At 53.3% G+C, this 12,668-nt stretch overlaps 1 protein-coding gene across 1 annotated transcript in view; it reads right to left on the bottom strand.

Annotated features, from left to right (window-relative positions):
• The window catches only part of SMG1 (SMG1 nonsense mediated mRNA decay associated PI3K related kinase), a 51,579-nt gene that overhangs the window by 13,100 nt on the left and 25,811 nt on the right, over positions 1-12,668 (bottom strand). The window contains 19 exon segments of the mRNA XM_061569973.1: positions 35-307; positions 613-892; positions 1,397-1,569; positions 2,180-2,373; positions 2,707-2,928; positions 3,097-3,206; positions 3,432-3,570; positions 3,723-3,971; positions 4,192-4,421; positions 4,813-5,059; positions 5,972-6,194; positions 6,602-6,756; positions 7,538-7,770; positions 8,540-8,701; positions 9,475-9,661; positions 10,142-10,402; positions 11,345-11,483; positions 11,660-11,804; positions 11,907-12,030. Of these exon segments, the coding sequence (XP_061425957.1) occupies positions 35-307; positions 613-892; positions 1,397-1,569; positions 2,180-2,373; positions 2,707-2,928; positions 3,097-3,206; positions 3,432-3,570; positions 3,723-3,971; positions 4,192-4,421; positions 4,813-5,059; positions 5,972-6,194; positions 6,602-6,756; positions 7,538-7,770; positions 8,540-8,701; positions 9,475-9,661; positions 10,142-10,402; positions 11,345-11,483; positions 11,660-11,804; positions 11,907-12,030 (3,746 nt within the window).

Below are 12,668 nucleotides of genomic sequence, written 5' to 3'. Positions count from 1 at the left end.
AGTCTCGGTAGGGCTCGAGAGTGAAAGCGCTCACCTGGTGAGGGTGCTGAGCGCCCCGACGATGACGCTAGCGAGGCTGGTGGATCCACAGCCCCTGTCCTCATCGAGGAAGACTTGGATGCAGCGCTCCACCTCCTTGGTGTGCTCCTCACAGGCGGCCGGCACCGCCCCCTCCTGCTTCAGCCGCTCACACTGCCGCAGCAGGCGCCCGTTGAGCTCGGTAAGCGCCAGCTGGAGCGCCGCCTCCATCCCAAAGACCCACTGGGCACGCGCAGAGCCCGGCTGGGGCAGGTAGGCGTCCTCGTAGCTGTGAACGCAAGCAAAAGTTTTTTTTTTCTCTTCGGACAGATATAAGAAGGAGACATTGTCCTGTCTATTTTGTACAGGGCAGAAGTCAATTTGAAGGGATCTGAGGTAGCTCTGTAACATCAGCTTCTGGGGGCAGTTTAAAACAAATGATGCACTGTTCTGGGACAGTTCTCAATGGGTACTTGGTATCATGGTGTGAAGCTGATAGCAAAAATTGGGTTAAAATTTGGGGATTTTTTTTTTAACTTTATAAAAAAAAACGCAAAAAATGTGTTTAAAACATTTTTGTTGCGGCGCTGTCACCTTGCGTAGATCTCCTGGCAGCGCGTGGGCGCCACCTCGCACAGAAGCGCCTGCAGCCAGCAAGCCCAGCGGTGCGCGCGGTGCGTGTTGAAGGCGGCGCGCGGGTAGTGCAGCCCCACGGCCGCATAGTTGTGCAGCGCCTCGAGGCAGCCTCGCAGGATGCCTCGCCGCTGCTGCAGCGCCGTCACCAGCTCGCACTCGGCCGCCTCGCTCTGCGCAATCACCTGCGCCTGCCCCGCGCTCTGCAGGAAGCCGGTGGCCGGCACGTAGCTGGGGGGGCCTGCGCGAGAACAGCAACACACAGAGACCAATGAGAAAGCAGCTTCTACCATCATCATCATCATGATTTGTATGTACATGTGTTGAAATTATTTCGCGCCGTACGTAGCCAACCGTACTAACAGGAGATGCGGGGGAAGGACAACGAACTAAACACCAAAAGCAGTTCTAAAAAAACGAGTTTGCAATCTACATGTAAAAGTGCATAGCTCCAGTGGCTTCATAATATTGGAAGGAAGGAAAAGTGCATCTGAAAGCACGCGATGCAGTGACCATCTTTGTTCGATGGCTAGCCAAACGCCGCTGCGAGGATGATTTATGATGTACACTGCAGCGCCCGTGCAGTGTACATCTCAATGGCCACTTCCTCATTATTCACAGCAAGTGTTTGAACTGGTTGAATGGAGGTTCCATTTAACGTTGTTAAGTGGCGAAAAACCGCCCCCCTCAGAATTTCCCTGCCCCCCTCCCCAAGAGCACACGTCGGCGCTAAAGAAGACGTTACCCAGGTCGATGGGCGTAGCAATGTCGTCCAGCAGAGCTCCCAGACGGGCGGCCTCCATTCCGCTGCTCGCCTGCATGTACTGTGTGCTCCAGGCCTCGCACTCGCTCAGCTTGAGCGTCACTGCCTCGTGCACCGCCTGTTGCTGAGTCTCCAGGCGTGCGTACTCCTCATACCTGCGGCACACAGAGGGCATGGGCGTGGCCAGCGGCACAACAGTGCCGTGTCCATCATCGTTGTCGTCATTAACACTCAACATTTAGACCTCGCCTCCCACGCACTACATCGAGATACCCTGCGGCAGTGGATGCCCAGTGGCAGCTGTCCCTGTGAGGCACAAGGTGAACATTGCACAGACCAGCAAGTCGGCATTGGTCAATCGTAGTAGGTGTTGCTATGTGGTTTCGCAATTAAGCAATTTATCAAATCTCACATATTTGGAACATGGCGCAAGCACAGGGCTAATGTTTTTCGAATAACGTCATGGGATAGTAAACATTCTTGGTAGTAAACCAGCAGTATTAACCAGGGTGACCACTGGGCTGAAGTGAATCTCTGTAACAAGAGGCAAACGCGCCAAGAAAGTGTTTGAAAAGCCAAAGAATCACGGTAGTCCACCACAGTAGACATGACGCACGGGGGGGTTAAGTCACCCTCTAGGCACGTGTGACCTCGTATGACCTCATGTGACCTCCCTAAATTCCCGAGAGCAGTTGCTGCTCTACGGCATTCCCCATGACCCGCTCCCGATCCACCAGTGTCCACCGCCCCGGGGCGGCCGTGTACCTGTTGTGCAGGGAGTGCGCGGGGTGCTTAGCATCGCGGCTGGCCTTCTCCACATACTCCAGCTGCTCCAAAAGCTTGTCCTGCAGGCACTGTCCGGTGGTCAGCGTGTCTTGCAGGCACACATAGGCCTCCAGACCGGACTTCAGCCGAGGCAACACTGCCAGCATCTCGTCACGATTCCTGAACCACGACACCTGCAGGGGGGGCAACACGATGGAAACGCGCTCGTGCTTATATGAACTCGCAAACCTTCCCGGTCAGTGCACTACTCGACCTAAACACGCTATCACTGCTCAATCCTTATTATCATAAGTCTAATTACATGTAACATGAAAAAGTAGTCATTGCATTTGTGATTGGAATCTAAATTACACGGTAAATAGGTAATTTAAATCTGCTTCGGTAATTTCAATATAGTTAAGATCACTGCGGTAGCAGGGGTAGCAAGGGTAACCCCACCACATCGGCGCTCACGCCATGCCGAGTGCCCTCCCCCCCCCTCCGTGCGGGGGCACCATGACGCTCACCTTGATCTCAGCGACGCGTGACGAGAAGAGGCTGCGCGTGATGTCGCGCTCCATGTCCCGCTTGCTCTGCTTGCTGTCTGGCTGCTGCCCACCGCCACCCCCGTACACGGCGCCGGCGAACCCGGCCTCTCCGCCGGCCGTCCAGTCCACGAGCGGGTCGTACACGAAGGCCTCCAGCAGCGTGAGCAGCGTCTCTCGCCCGCGCCGCATGATCTGCAGAATCTGCCCCGCGCGCGCTCCCCGTTACAAAAGCTCCCCACACCGAATCTCAAATTTCTCACTCGCTGCCTAGGCGGACTGATCCTTGCCACGATAACATCGCAGTGAGTAAGACAATGTACTACTTGGTGTTCACGATCGGGCTTCGTCTTTGGCAGGAAGTGTGGGTACCTGCTCGCAGGACAGCCGGAATATTCCCTCCACGCCCGTGACTCCCAGAGCTCTCTCGATGTTCTGCGTCATCCGGAATGGAACTTTTTCCGGAACACGAAGGCTCTTGCCTGCAGGAGGGACAGCGACCACGCGCTCAAACAAACTGCTGTCACATGCAAGCATTTAACAAACGATGCATAATTGGCCGTTTAACCAATCCCACTACAATGTCAAAGCAGTTTTCAAGTAATGAATGGGGAGTAGAAGGGTTTCTATACGGAACAGGGTGGTTTTACAATGTGGATATGCCTCCCCAAATTCAGTGGTCAAGAGCAGTGTGCGATGTAACTCACCTTTCTCAAAGCAGACATTGTAGTCAATGTGCACGACCTCGCCAGTGGTCATGTCAATCAGCACGTTGTCCAAGTGCCGGTCGCCCAGTCCGATGATGTAGCCCACCATTGACATCACGGCCGTCGACCTGCAGTACATCTGGAGCAAGCACACACACACGCGGTGAGTCATACGGGCAGCATGCGAGGCACCATCGCACACCTGTATCGCTATCGAGCATGACGAGGGGGGGCGGTGGGGTTTACTGAACGCGTGTGCTACGGAGGCAGGCCGTGCGGGTCACAGCGAACCTGCGTCACTCTCCACCACTCGTCAGGGCTGGCGCTGGAGCACCACAGCTCGCGTGCCAGCAGGTCGGGCGGCGTCTCGTCCATCAGCTCCAGCAGGACTGAGCGCATGGTGGACAGCGGCCACTCGCGCCGTGCCACCTCGCTGTTCAGGCCCGCCGCACGCAGCGCCGGTGTCATCTTTCCGTAGAAGAGGTCGCTGGGCCGGGGCACGGCCACGCCGGTCGGGGGCAGCACTTCACCGCCCGGTGTCTGCCGTGCCAACACAGGGGAAACGAACAACAGCATTGCCCCATTTTATTTACATTTTACATTGCGATGTTATTTTTTATCCACGAGTTACACGAACGCTTTTGAAGGAGCTCACCGCGCCATTCTCTCAAGCGTCTCAAATTCTAGAAATGTCACCAAATGCCTTAATTTGTTTCCGAGGATCCGCAAGCCTGATCCGGCTGCATGGCAGGAGCTCTACCTTGTGGCCAGCGTTGAGTGTCTCGCGCTGCTGCCAGCGCTTGTAGAGGCCGAAGAGCGGCGTGGCGCCGTCCACCCACTGGATGAGGCCTGAGCGCGAGCCCAGCGGCGTCACCGAGTAGTGGCGCGCGTGGAAGCGGTGCCACTCCCGCCCGTTCCCCTTCACAAACATGTTGTTGACGATGGAGAGAAATTGCATGATGCGCTCATCCAAGTGCAGATCCTCCAGACCTGCGGAATACGAGAGACACACACTCAGCATTTGAGACCACAGCTGCCACTGACAGCCACACTATGTATGTTGAACTTATTTCGCACCGTACATAGCCAACTGTGCTAATCGGAGGTGCGGGGGAAGGACAAACTTAGCACAAAAAGCAGTTCTAAAGAAATTCGTTTTCAATCTATATGGTGTACAAGTGCATTGCTCCAGTGGCTTCCTAATATCAGAAAGTGCATTCCAAACGGCTGCAAAAGCGCATTTGAAAGCGCGCGATGCACCGATATCCACACAACACAATTACATCTTCAACTAGCAATCCCACTCAACACAACACCCACTAGGGGACCCAAACACCACACCACATAGTGCTGGGCAGGCAGCAGCAGCAGCAGCAGTTACCTTTGAAGAGGTAGGTGTAGGTATTTCCGTCAGAGGCGAGGAAGGACAGCTTCTTGGGCTTTGTTTTGGTGGGCAGGATGGAGACACTGGGCGCCAGCGAGTGGATGCACACGGCCTCACGTGCGTGACTCTCCCCAGGCAGCGCCATCTCCGTGCCCGCCAGGGCACTCAGCCGAGGGCTCATCTCCGCCAGACGCAACAGGTAGCTGGTGCGCTTCTGTGCGCGCTGCTGCAGGCTCTGCAGCAGCTGCAGGAAACACAGGAGAGCGAACAGATTCAATTTAAATGCGAGTTTTCGGGTTGGGCTGTGTGTTCCCTTCAAGGTTGCTACGCGCTGCTGCGAAAGTCCTCAAGGAGCCGAATTCAATAAGCAGCTGTGAAAATGTGCATAGCGTCAGCAGTCTCTGTATTAATGTGTGTACAGTGAAGCATGCTTGGGCTTTTTGTTCCAATTATTTTCCAACTGTGTCGGTGTTACGTAATCTTGTGGATACATTTATGTTTAAAATACACACACAGTAAGAAATGCATTACCTTGTATGAGAGAACTGCCCAGCAAGATGTCACAAAACACAATGGTCACCAACACCTAACTGAACTTTTTAAATTCTTAGTGCAGGAATAAGCAGACGTAAGTGACAAACTGGGTTTAATTACGTTTTTGTGCAGTTATCAGCCCACGGAGATCATCAACTCAGTTAACCTCAGGAGGATGAGACCCAGATTTGAACCAACAATATCAGCAGTGCGGGCTCAACAATCCTCCTTACATAGCATTAACCCCCAGAACTAACCAGCCACTTCACAAATACCAGTTCTTACAAATGAAAAAGATTGAGAGAACCTCGACTCAAGCAAGACACCTTTTCAACGGGGTCCCCACAATTTGGGTAACGTTTGTCGTTTATTCAGACCAGGGATGGGGGCTCTACAGCCCCATGACTTCATTTGATAGGTGCGGGAAAAGCCTCCCCTCAATCCCTGTTGTGAGCAAACGAAATTAGAGGCCGCCACATCCCTTCAAAATCAAAGTCTTTATTTATACTGGAGGTATCCGATGAGCGATAAAGCTCCTTTTCACAGGTGTCCAAGTAGGGGGTGTGGCAACGTGAGCGAGGCATGCGCCGGGCGAGCAGGGTGCTACGTGTCCTCGCCGTACCTGTCGGAACGGAGCCCAGCTGGCGCCGGGGCTGGCGGGGTTGGGCGGGTTCTTGAGGCGCTCCAGGGCGGCAGAGATGGAGGCTCCGTACGTGTCCTGGAACCAGCGCTCGTGCGGAGTCTCCGGTGGAGCCGACGTGATGCTGTGTGCGTGTTCCAGCGCAAAGACCACCGGCTTCATCAGCGCCGTGTGCTTCTCTCGCATTATGGCCAGCTTTTCTTCCCTGTTCACACGAGCAACCGGGGCAAAGCACGAGATAACAAAAAATTAGTTCATAAAAATCACAGTTCAAATGCACGAATAGCTTTCCACCATGCATTTGTTTGTGGATACATTTCATCAACAGTACGGAAGCTGATGGGTAGCTGTCAGGACATACACATCTGCAATGTTCTTTAAGTTTCACGCCAAAAACCCTCTGATCAACTTGACCAGTTCCTAACAACAACTTTATTCTACAGGTTGGTTCGCGCTGAATCATCCTTACAAAAGTGCCATCCCCCCAACCTCCCGACCGTCACCCCGTTATGGATCGACAAATAGTACAAAGGCATTAATAATGATGCAGCAGACACCACACGATACTGACGATATCAGAGAAGGCGCGCGAGTCATGAGAGGTGGCCATACTTGCGCAGCGTGACGTTGGCCTGCACGCGCTTGCCCTCGTCTTCCAGCTGCTGCACCCGTCGCAGCGCCATCATCTGCTGCTGCAGCAGCACCCCGAGCCACAGCTCGTCCCACAGCACCGTGATCCGGCGCAGCTCTGACACCAGCAGCTGCACCTGAACACGCGGGACAAGTGCAGCGGCGGCTTCAACGCAGCGGCCTCAACAACGGCACCCACCGGGCAACTACTGGTCAATGGTAATGAAAAGGACAAGGCAACGATTGCTCGGGAGCACTGTGATGGAGGAAGGGCCTCTCACGAGAACAGGGGTCGGGGCAACCAAAATAACAAGTGCCATTTTTGGGGAATTCAGTAAAAAAAAAAGCCTCAATATTTCAATAGCCGCATTGCAGTCCTGAAACAGCCGCAGCTTGTCAACCCCTGCACTCGAGGAAGCTCGAGGGAGCGCCCTCTAAAGACGGTACTTTGGCCTACTCTTCCACACTGGCATCTTGGAAAAGAAAGCAGTGCCCACACACAACTCCACTGCAAAGTGACCTTCTGATCAACTGTGGTGTACACATTTACACTGCTGGGTGGGGACAGGCTGGAGGGGTGGGGATTTACAAAAACTTGCACCATTGTTTCAACCGCCACACTGGAAGATTGAACTGGTGACCTCCGGATTGCAAAGACCGGTGCGCTAACCATTAAACCATGATAAACATCTAACTCCTACTGGGAGGTAAAATGTATTTGCAGAAGAGGTTAGTCACACAAACTAACAGCGGTTGTAGATACACGGCTAGGGTGTGCGTTCCAGTTTGTCCCACAAGAATTTGGAGCTTCTTTTGTGAGAAAGAAAGCAATTTGTTCAATGGGCTGCGCCTTTGTTTAATCGAGAACACCTCTCCCGCTCCCCAATGTTTGTGTCTGGACATGGTGCTGCACGGAACCTGTGAGACCATGGTGGGGCTGCTGGCCATCAGCTTGTCCACAATCTTGCTGTAGCAGTCTTGCATCATGGCCTGGTCCTGACTGGATGCTCCCACCAGCGGGGGAAGCGCCTCCGTGCCCTCCCCGTCTGCCTGCGAGGGGCAGCTCGCTGCCCCCTCGGGTCCCGAGAGGCCGCCCTCGCGCTCGTTCAGGCTGCCCAGGAGAGACGGCAGCGCCGACATGCGACCGCCCACTGCGAACACACGGGGAGAGAATATTCGTCATTCATTAGCGCGGGGTATGCAAAGACAAAGATCCCTCGCATAGCCTTTAACAGACTGTTGGGGCAAGTACTGTAAGCGAGCACCTATGAAAGGCCGGAACGACACACGAGGAGGTGGGTGGGGAGCAGTAGCTGCGCGACGAACCCGGCGTCCCGAATAAGATTCCCGCTCACGGTAACACCGGCGACAATTATCTGAACCGGTCAAGGGCCTCGCCTAGGTAGACTCAGCCTCAAATGTGTACCTAGTGCGATGTGTAAACATTTCCACTTGGGAGACAAAGGCGGGCAGGCAGAGTATACAGCAGAGGGTGCGACACACTTGTTCGATGATTACTCAAACAAGAAACAAGCAGCATGCACGTGCATGAATTCTGTCATGCTTTCAAAACATGCATTTTTCCTTGAAAGTATTTACCGAATGATGAATATGTTCCCTTTCGAGAGGCGCACCATGACGTGCAACATCGCGATAGGGTGTGACATCAACGCCTCGGCCGAAAAGGCTTATCCATATAATGGTGTTGTTCTGTTTGTTCATAGCCACATTTTAGACAGCCCTTTCATCAATTGGCCATTTTTTATCTTGGGAAAGTCTCACCAAATTTTTAATTTCTATTGGATCTTCATGAGAGTTTATCGTGGGCCCATGTTACAGATGAACACACACACGCACGGATCTAAAGCATCAATAATGAAACCGATGGTTGAATGTCGGCTCGGGGGGGGGGAAGCCTACCCGAGCCAGGCGCGTCACCGGTGAGCGAGACGGAGCCTACGATGGCAGGGTAGAGCACGAGGTGCGGAGAGTCCTGTGCCACGCGGCACAGCAGGTTACAGATGCTCTGCCTCACATACGCCTCGGGGTGGTTGAGCCGCGAGAACAGCTGAGGGATGATGCCTGCAGGGGGTGGGGGGAATGGGGCGGGCAGCACCGAGGGAACCACGACGCATCACAAACTGACACGATCCACAGGACAGAACATGCATACGTTTGCTTATACAGGAAGGAACAACAGTTCCACACTGCCCACCAGGGATTATTTGTCTGTCTGTCGTGCATAGCCACGCTCAGCACCACGTGACGCGCCACCCCATGCAGCTTGCACGTGACATGGATCACACTAATGCGCTGTCCAACCAAGTTCCTACCTGCCCACTCCGAAGGAACGTGTTATTAAGTGAGCATTTTACTGCCCTTTTGAGCACCCCTGCTGCCGAATCAGGCCTTAGCACGCCGCGCGGGTTGTTTATATGACCATATTTTGCCACGCTGGTCAGTGAGGGTTTGTGAAGGCTGCGAGCGGAGATGCACGAGCATAGACTTAGAAAAATTATGGATTTTGCCGACCTGCCCTCGGCTACCCACAACACAGCCCTAAAATGGAGCGAACGTACTTGGCGATAGATCAAACGCTAATTGGCGATGTGTTAAATGCACTTGCAACACCTTCCATGGTAAATTTACGTGTTTTCTTTGCGATTCTATAACAAGCAGTTTAAGACATTCATGGTCAACGCATTCGAGGTCTTAAAACAGGGAGGGGCCGCTCGTCCCGAACTACAGGACCTCGGCAACACGCGGCAAACGCGCAATCACCCAGTCGTGCGACCGGTTGGGCTGGGATGAGCAGTCAGGATATGGGTGGCATTGGACCCGAACGAGAGGCTCACCGCGCCAGGGAGACGTGGGCGTGCTGGCGAGTCCGTGCTCCAGCTCCTCCCGCAGCTCCGCCGCGTGCTTTACCAGCAGCCGCAGCAACCGCAGCGTCGCCATAACGATGAGGTCATCTCCACTCTGCTGTCGGTTGTCCGGAGCGGCCGTAGGTGTCTTGGAAAGATCCTCTCCATTGGCCCCCGCCTGTGTTCCACACGGGCACGCCATTATGTCGTGCAGCGACATTGCCGACGGCACAGGAAAGGTGAGGCGGGCGCCCGCGATGACTAAAGGGGAGAAACTTTATGAAGCGTGACACGAACACTTCTGGTTACGTAAAACTAATCGCCCAGAAAGCATATTGACCGTGGGAGCTCAGCAGGTTTGATCCTGGATAGTGCTTGGATGGGTGACCAACATGCACAGCACGTGTTATAGGCAGCAAGATTACATTGTGGGTAGCAAAGCACAGACCAGAAAATGCTGTTGTTGTACTCATCTTCTATGCGCCCAGGATCATGCATCAGTTTATTTCCGGTCAATAAATGGCAAATGGTCTCGAGACATTTTTGATGACTGTAGAAAGTCTATGTAGCCACTTTTTGAAGCGAGTTTGGCAAATTCCCGCTTTCAGGAGATGGCAACCCTGACGCCAACCCATATGAGATGTGGATCACCGCGGACCTGCCCAGCGTTGAGCCTCAGGAAGATGAAGTAGGCACGGCAGGAGAGCTTGTAGAGGCCGAAGATGCGGCCTGCGACGGCGCGCCACACGGACAGGAGTCCGTCGAGCGCCGGTTCGGGGTCCTCGTCGGCCAGGGCTGGACATGCAGCCAGTAAACGGCGCCGCACGGCCCCCTCGCCCTCCCCTTCCGCGGCGCCCTCCACAGCCTCTGCGCCACCTCCCTCATCACTCTCGGGAGTCTGCACCGAGAGCTCCTCATCCTGTGCAGTGGGGTGGCAGTGGCAGTGAATGCGAAGCCGCCAGCGAGATGTGCGGAGGCAAACCCGCCTTTACGAGGACAGTCTGACACAAAGGTTGATAAAGCCGTTCGTTATCCGAGTGTGGTTTACAAGTTAGCTCACCTGCTGAGCATACCTCGCACTATTGTGGGCATCTCTAGGAGAGATCCTCAGCACGCGGTCTATCACGAAAGATCACACTTGTTTTATAAGGTTCAGGCTTTGGAGCTATGGAGCTCTTTTTCACAGATGTCCAGTAGGGGCGGGTCAGCAAGTTAGAGATTTAAGGAGGGACCAAACAAGTTGGCCAGGGACCACTGCCTTCATGAGCCCAAGCGATGCACAATTACAGTAGAACCTCGGAGATCGAACGCACCAGAACTCGAACAAATCGGTGTTCGAACAATATTTCCGAACATTTTTTGCCCCGGAAACCGAACGAAATTCGGAGGTTGAACGGGCAATCGCGACTTGAAAGAACCTGTACGGCTGAGACGCGTACGGCCAGCGTGCATGAAGCTTGCCCAGACAAAGGTTTTACCACCTCCTCCTCCTTCTCACCACTTTCCACTCAAGCTGTCAACTCTCCTTACAGGTAAAGTGAAGTTCAATGTTCATTTCATTTATTCCATATATGTATTCATTTATTCCATTAATTTATTGTTTCGTGTTTTTTTGTATGATTTTATGCATGTAATTACTGTCAATTTCGTGTAAAATATTTTTATAATGAGAGATTTATTGTGTCTGGAACCAATAAATGTCATTTACATTCATTCTTACGGGGAAAATTAATTCGGTGTTCGAACAAATCGGTGTTCCGATGACCTTCTGGAACGGATTATGTTCGATCTCCGGGGTACCACTGTATAAGACGCATCAACACTGCTGCTGGTGATGGTAATGCGCGTGTGGGACGGTCACCTGCAGGCCGGTGGCCCGGCAGACGGCCTGACCCAGAATGCTGTAGACAAGCGCCCTCTCCTCCTCTGGGATGCACGCCGGCAGCAGCGTCTCCACCTCCGCCTTCTCCGTGCCGAGCAGCGGGATGCTCGCCCCTTGGCTGCAAGACAATCACACAAGCTCACTGTGGTGCACACACTCCGACCAGCACCAACAACCAGGACCAGCTCGTCGATGACAAATACAGATGAAAGACTGCTGCTTGTGGGCTCATGGACCGGGCTGCCTCCATAACAGCTGGGAGAGAAGAGTGTTCACACTTGACTGTGTCGGCACCTGGAGTTGTCGACGACTTTTCGTCCCCAGCGATAGGCCCAGCTGCCCAGGGAGGCCCAGGCTTTAGCCGATTCAGGGGCGCGCATTGCCGTCAGTTGATAGAGCTGCCCCATGATCACGTCCGACTCCCCCACGCCCACGCTCACTGCAAAGAAAACAACCCGATGAAACTCGCCACACTCAAGGTGCAAATTGAACAGCGTTCCGTTTCTCCGGCCACGTCGAGGTGAATTGAGAGTGCCGTCACCTGATGTCTCGGGCGTGAGGCGAGGGCAGGACGGTGCACGGTCTTCTGTGGGCGGTACCGCGCGACTCGCCTCCGCCAGCGCGGAGATGTTGGTGCCGAGCGGGGAGAGCGCTCCGCCAGCCGCCTTTACCAAGACACACGAGAAAACTAAGCTATAACCTATTTTTATTTTACCAGGTAAGGCCAACTGAGCTATACAGCTCTTTTTGAGGAGCGACCTGGCCACAAATGATAGCTCAACGAAGTGGATTATCATCGTGTGGAAATTGATATCAGCCAAATACTCTAAACGCATAATAGTAGGTTTTTACCCTTTTAACTGGTACAAAACTGACACCTTTATTCAAGGCATCATGTTTGCAATGACCACAACACAAGTAGTCAAAAAAGCAAACAAAAAGAAGCAACTCTGATAAGGATGATAATATGCACTGTCCTTGAAGTTGATTGGCCCACACCCGAGACGGCTTTCTTTAGAGCCTAGTCCCCATTGGTGTAGGGCCAGATGACTAGGCTCTAAAGAAAGCCGTCTCGGGTGTGGGCCAATCAACTTCAAGGACAGTGCATATTATCATCCTTATCAGAGTTGCTTCTTTTTGTTTGCTTTTTTGACTACTTGTGTTGTGGTCATTGCAAACATGATGCCTTGAATAAAGGTGTCAGTTTTGTACCAGTTAAAAGGGTAAAAACCTACTATTATATTTTGCCACTGGTAAAAGAGATCTCATAGTGTAAACTCTAAACGCATGTTTCTAAATGTGG

The sequence above is a fragment of the Lethenteron reissneri genome, chromosome 44, assembly GCF_015708825.2.
Source record: "Lethenteron reissneri isolate LAM-NWPU_2019-01 chromosome 44, ASM1570882v1, whole genome shotgun sequence".
Lineage (NCBI taxonomy): Eukaryota > Metazoa > Chordata > Hyperoartia > Petromyzontiformes > Petromyzontidae > Lethenteron > Lethenteron reissneri.
Note: the sequence above shows the minus strand (reverse complement) of the source record. Positions and strands in the feature narration are given on the sequence as shown.